Source organism: Chrysochloris asiatica, unplaced genomic scaffold (assembly GCF_000296735.1).
Source record: "Chrysochloris asiatica unplaced genomic scaffold, ChrAsi1.0 scaffold00105, whole genome shotgun sequence".
In the NCBI taxonomy this organism is placed as follows: Eukaryota; Metazoa; Chordata; class Mammalia; order Afrosoricida; family Chrysochloridae; genus Chrysochloris; species Chrysochloris asiatica.
In genome coordinates, this window is record NW_006408623.1 from 10,838,073 (window position 1) to 10,843,599 (window position 5,527).

The following is a 5,527-nucleotide window of genomic DNA, read 5'->3' on the forward strand; positions in this document are numbered from 1 at the left end:
AAGCAGCAAGTATGGGTCTTTAGACACAGGTCGCATCTCACTTTCCCTCCTGAGTAAGATGTCATGTGTCTCCCATGTTAATGTGGCATCATATTCAGACAAAAATGATTGGAATGTATCCCTTGTATTCGTAGTGAACAGTAGTAATAGTTGTAGTAGCCGTCTCTCTATCTGTTTATCCCTGATCTTTGGAATTATCGGTCCTAATTTTGCTCTTGATGTGTTTAAAGACACTTTTGTTTTAACTCTGACCTATTTTATTGTGGAAAAAAAAAATCCCATAAATGTGTTTGCTCTTTCTGTTTGAAACTGTAGTGCTGGGATCTGCCACACATCTACTGGTTGTGCTGACTAATCTGTGCAGTTCATCTCCTGGTAAGAGGGAACCAAGCAGGGTGCCTAATTTCCAAAGTAGGTTGCAGTCTCTAAAGTGGGAGGGGGTCACTGACTCAGCAGCGACCAGACATCAATTCTTGTGTGAATCTGGTGCTAGGAAGTAAGATGGTTGGAGTGGCTGAGTCTCTGGTGGTCATAAAGGTGGATCTGCAGCTAGGAGGATCTCAGTTTTAGGGAGTTGAGACCAGTGAAGAGTGTGTGGGCATCACTGCTACATGTATAGGATGTTGGTGGATGCTTGGGGGTCACATGGCATGTGGCCACTGGATGGGATATGGCAGGGGCCCTCATAGGCAGAGTCCTTGGGTGTACCTCAGCTTGCACCTCAAGATTCTCTAGTTCTGCTGACCTGAGAGGGCTGTGCTGTCCCTGGTCTTGTGCAGGCACACAGAAGTACGTTGGGGACTCACCATCTAGTAGTACAATTGTCAGATGACAGAACTTTCCCACCCTTAAGCTCCATGAACAGAGTTGTTGTTGTTGTTGTTGTTAAGCGCCGTTGTGTCGGTTCCAACCCATAGAGTTTCCAAGGAGCAACTGGTGAACTTGAACTGCTGACCTTGCAGTTCAAATGGCTTTGCAGTCTGGCACACTAACCCACAGTGCCCACCAGGACTCTTTGAGCAGAGTTGTGAGCACATATTCCTTTGTGTGTGTTGTCTTCTGTCTGAATTACATATGAAGAAGGTAAATATTCAAAAGGTGCAAAATGGTGGGGACTATACCTCTGGGTTACCCTTAGTCCACACCAAATGCATCTAGACATTGGCTCTCCTTACCTCACTGGTGTTTGAAATGACCTCAGCAGAGGAACACTTGATATTGATGACTCTGGCTTCTCTCTGAGTGTGTCCATTGAGTTTCTGCATTGGTGGGAGGTCATGGAACTGTGCTGTGGCTCAGCTTGTGCCCATTCCTACTCCCTCAGCCCTACACATCTTGTGTTCCCTGAAGGAATGGGATTTCTACTAGCCCGGGATAAATGGGATGGATTTCGAACTAGGGTTGGGGTTCTTGCCTATGGATTAGTTGCTACATGTATTCCCTTATGGAGCTTCTGGAAATTCTTGAGTAGCAGCCTAAAGTGTGTGAGGCTGGCTGGACAGTAATGCGTGTGCCTGAAACATCTGCACAGGTGAGTCTGCAGCTGACTCTTCCTTGCCTTGTTGCTGTGTTAGCCCAGGATCGGGAAGTCCTATGTGCCCTATCTGCAGCTAAGGCTCTTCTTCCTGTGATTCAGAGACAAGACACCCAGCTTGGAACTTACATTGACCAGGGTTGAGTCCTGGGCATTAAGAGACAGATTAGATTTGTAGGTCTCCAGATCAGGAAGTATATGTTCTAAATTAAAGTGAATACAGGCTCATTCATTCCTCACTGTGCAACTATCGGTGTGATGCTGGGGACAGGCATTCTGGTTATAAATGGAGAAATGTGTGGAAGGGTTATCATCAGGACCATGTGAGCTGCCTATAAGAGTCCAGGGTGAGCGGTAATTCCCTGACTACCCCAGGATATAAGGACACATTGATACCTTAGTTGTGTGCTTTCTTGGTGAAGATGCCAACAAGTCCTAGTGGGTTGTGATCTGGGCCTTGATCAAAGACCATGATACTCATCGTTTTATGGCCCTTTCTAACCAGGGACCCAAGAGATTCATCCAGATGTCAGTAGGCAACCAAACGGCTGTAGTGGAGTTCATTCTGCAAGACTTCTCAGAAGACCCACAAGTTCGGGCCCTGCTCTCAGTCCTTTTCCTCCTCCTCTACCTGATGGCCCTTTCAGGAAATGTCCTCATCATCACACTCATCATGCTGAGCCCAGGTCTGCACACCCCCATGTACTTCTTCCTGGTCAACCTGGCCATTTTGGATATTATCTGCACAACCACTGTTCTTCCCAAGCTTCTGGAGAGCTTGGTGGTCCGGGTGTATACAATCTCTTATCAGGGCTGCCTGACCCAAGTTTTCTTCCTGATCTGGTCCGTTGCTGCGGAGCTGTTATTGCTCACAGCCATGGCATTTGACCGCTATGTGGCCATCTGCCAGCCACTGCGTTATGGCACTATCATGATTTGGCCAGTGTGTGCAATGTTAGCTGTAGCTGTGTGGACATTCAGTGCCATCAACTCATCAGTGCACACAGGCCTCATTGCAAAGCTGACCTTCTGTGGCCCCAACCACATCCCCCACTTCATGTGTGAAGCCCCCTCACTGCTGTTGCTGTCTTGTAGCTCCACAAAACTAAACAATGTCATGATTATCATTGCTGATGTCTGCTTCGGTGTGGTCAACTTCTTTCTCACACTGGGCTCCTACGGTTACATCGTGGCCAGCATCCTCCGCATCCGCTCAGCTTCGGGCAAGCGCCGAGCCTTCAATACCTGCTCCTCCCACCTCCTGGTGGTCACCTTGTACTATTCCACTGTCATCTACACCTACTTCCTTACTGGCTCTGGTACCTCAGTGGAGAATGGCAAGGTGGTGACCGTGTTGTACACAGCGGTCAGCCCTGCTGTGAACCCGCTCATCTACACGTTGAGGAACAAGGATGTGAAAACTGCCCTCCAGAAACTGGCCCCTGCCTCATGGTGAGGAAAGAGTGTGGACACATGAATTATGCTAGTGTCTATTTAGTCAATTTGCAAATATGGCTTTGATAATGAGAAGCAAGAGACAATGTGCAATAAGGAAACTAATAGCTAATGGGATGGATTTGAAAAAAACTAACTTCCCCTCTGTCATCTGACCAGTGATTTACCTGGACCTTTACTCATTCCTGATTCTGTTGTCCTGACCCTGGCTACTGTGAGTTAGGGAGTTTAGCACCCAAAGGCAAGTCTTTGTGTAGAGGGTGTCCTCTCACTCCCTTTAGGGTGGATTTAGGGTTTTGCAATGAGGCACCCTGAACACATTACTTTGTGAACTCCAATGCAGGAAATTCTTCAAATGCTGTTGCAAAGACCTCACCTAGACCTAGTTTTTTTAAATCTTGCTCTTGGAAACCCAGGGATGTTTGGTCCTCATCATAAGAGAGAGTTATTGGCCCTGGCACGTCTGAGAGGTAAAGACATACGACACCCAGTCTTCACTCGCAAGACCTGCAGAATGGAGGCATAGTTCTATTTTTCCCCTTCCACAAAAGGTATCCTCATTCTTTACCTGGAATCGGTACCATAGCAGGAAAGAGTTGTCTTTTTAAAAAAACTTTATTATTTTTCTTAAAGTGTTTATTGTGAATGAGGGATAGTTTACATTGGAGAACATAAGATTTGCATTCATCCTATTTTATTTTATTTCATTGCAATGATTACAACCCCCTCCATGTACATCAATCAACAGAATTTGCTTCCATTCCCTGTGGTGTTTTATTTTTTATTTTTGCATGTACACCGAAGCACTCAGGAAAATATAACCATTCAAACAATCAAAGGGCATACCCTGCAAGTCTGCCCCCAGCTTCCAGCACACAGCCCCTCTCCCTCAATGAGTCTAGAGTAAGAATTGTCTTTTGTGTTTAGTTTTGCAAATTTTATTGAACATTGTTTGTCCATACAGTTCTTCCTCAGTGTCCTTTACACTATGAACATGGATCATATTCTGTTTCCAGCTTCTGAATGTTGATAGTCTTCATTGCCTCAGCCTATCTCTCTTCCTTTCTCTTAGTAATTTTATCTGTTCCCTGGCTGCATTTACTATCAATCTTTGACAATGATGTGAAAATTTATTGCTATAGTCCAAACCTAACCCTGGACCCATTTATAAAACTGCCCAGCTAACGCTGTTTTTGTTGTCTTTACTGGTTCCAACTCATGGAGAACTGGCATAGGTTTTCTGAGGATCATGCAATGGTGGGCTTGATGTGCCATTATAGAGGTTAACAGTTTAGTATGTATTCTACAGCATGACACTCAGATCCCAGATTTGTTCTACAGTCCAGACCTTACCCTCTACAACTGATTACACTGGTCAAGAAACTGTTGTAGATTTTTGGAAATCTTTCAGGGAGGTCATGTAGACCTTCAGTTTCCTCAATACCACCTAGTTGCAAGAGTAAGTTATTGAAAAATTTTTGATATTCTTTCTTAGGTTCTGTATCTAGATAATCTCTATATCCAAATATTTAACTTGAACCTTATCATATCCATTTCTTCTTTCACTTTTAACACTTACACATGGTGCCATAGGGTTCCTACTGGCTATCATGATGCCTTGTAACTGATCTACCTACATCTACTGCTAATCTTGACCCACCAGGATTGGTTCAGCCTTGTGTGCAGAGCTATAACATTTACAGTTTATTATGCAAGATTTAAAAATTATAGAATGTCACATTGCACATATAAGTTGTAAGAATTTACAGTGAACACCTTTGTACGCATTGTCTATTTTATTCTGTTTATTTGATACTGCAGTTATTAATCTTTTCATCCAGTTATCCATCTTATGTTTTATGTATTTCAAAGCAATTTTCAAAGACGGTACATTTCATAAGTACTTCAGCATGCCTATAATTTATTAGAGTTCAATATTTGTCAATAGTTTTTTGTTGTTGTTTTTGTCTTTTTACTTTTGACATAAAAGTTTCAAACTAGGAATACATAAATACAGGTGTACATTTGCTGGGTTTTGACAAATGCATACAGATGTAACTCAAACCTCTATCAAGATACATTATAATCATCCCATAAATTTCCCTCCTGTGCTTTCCTGTAACCGCTTACCTCACCTCTCAATGCAAACACTCTTCTGGTTTTTATCCAACAAATACCAGTTTCACATGATCTAGAATTTCATATAAATATAATGAATGTATGCATGCATTCCTTTGTGTCTGAGTTCTCTTTCCATTTGCACTATATCCTTGAGATTCACTCATGTTGTATTTATCAGTTGTTCATCTCTTTTTAGCTTTGATTAATATTCCTTTAGTCAAAAATGGAATGCCACATTTTACTTATCTATTTGTCTGTTTATGGACATATTTGTTGATTTTAGCAATTGACCATTACAAATAAAGCTTCTCTAAACATTTGTGTCTATAACTTGTCTGTCAGTTTGTCTTACTGTGGTGTCTAGCATGTTGCTGTGATTCTGGAAAATATGCCATAAGTATCTTTGCTCTTGAACGC

At 42.8% G+C, this 5,527-nt stretch overlaps 1 protein-coding gene across 1 annotated transcript; it reads left to right on the forward strand.

Annotated features, from left to right (window-relative positions):
• Nucleotides 1-2,060: 2,060 nt before the first annotated feature.
• On the forward strand, nucleotides 2,061-2,990 carry LOC102834323 (olfactory receptor 13A1-like). Its single transcript, XM_006867503.1, has one exon. It carries the CDS (start codon nucleotides 2,061-2,063, stop codon nucleotides 2,988-2,990), a length of 930 nt encoding a protein of 309 aa, XP_006867565.1.
• The last annotated feature ends 2,537 nt before the right edge of the window (nucleotides 2,991-5,527 follow it).

Coding starts and splice junctions, on each gene's coding strand:
- LOC102834323 (XM_006867503.1), top strand. CDS start 2,061: ATGTCAGTAGGCAACCAAACGGCTGTAGTGGAGTTCATTCTGCAAGAC.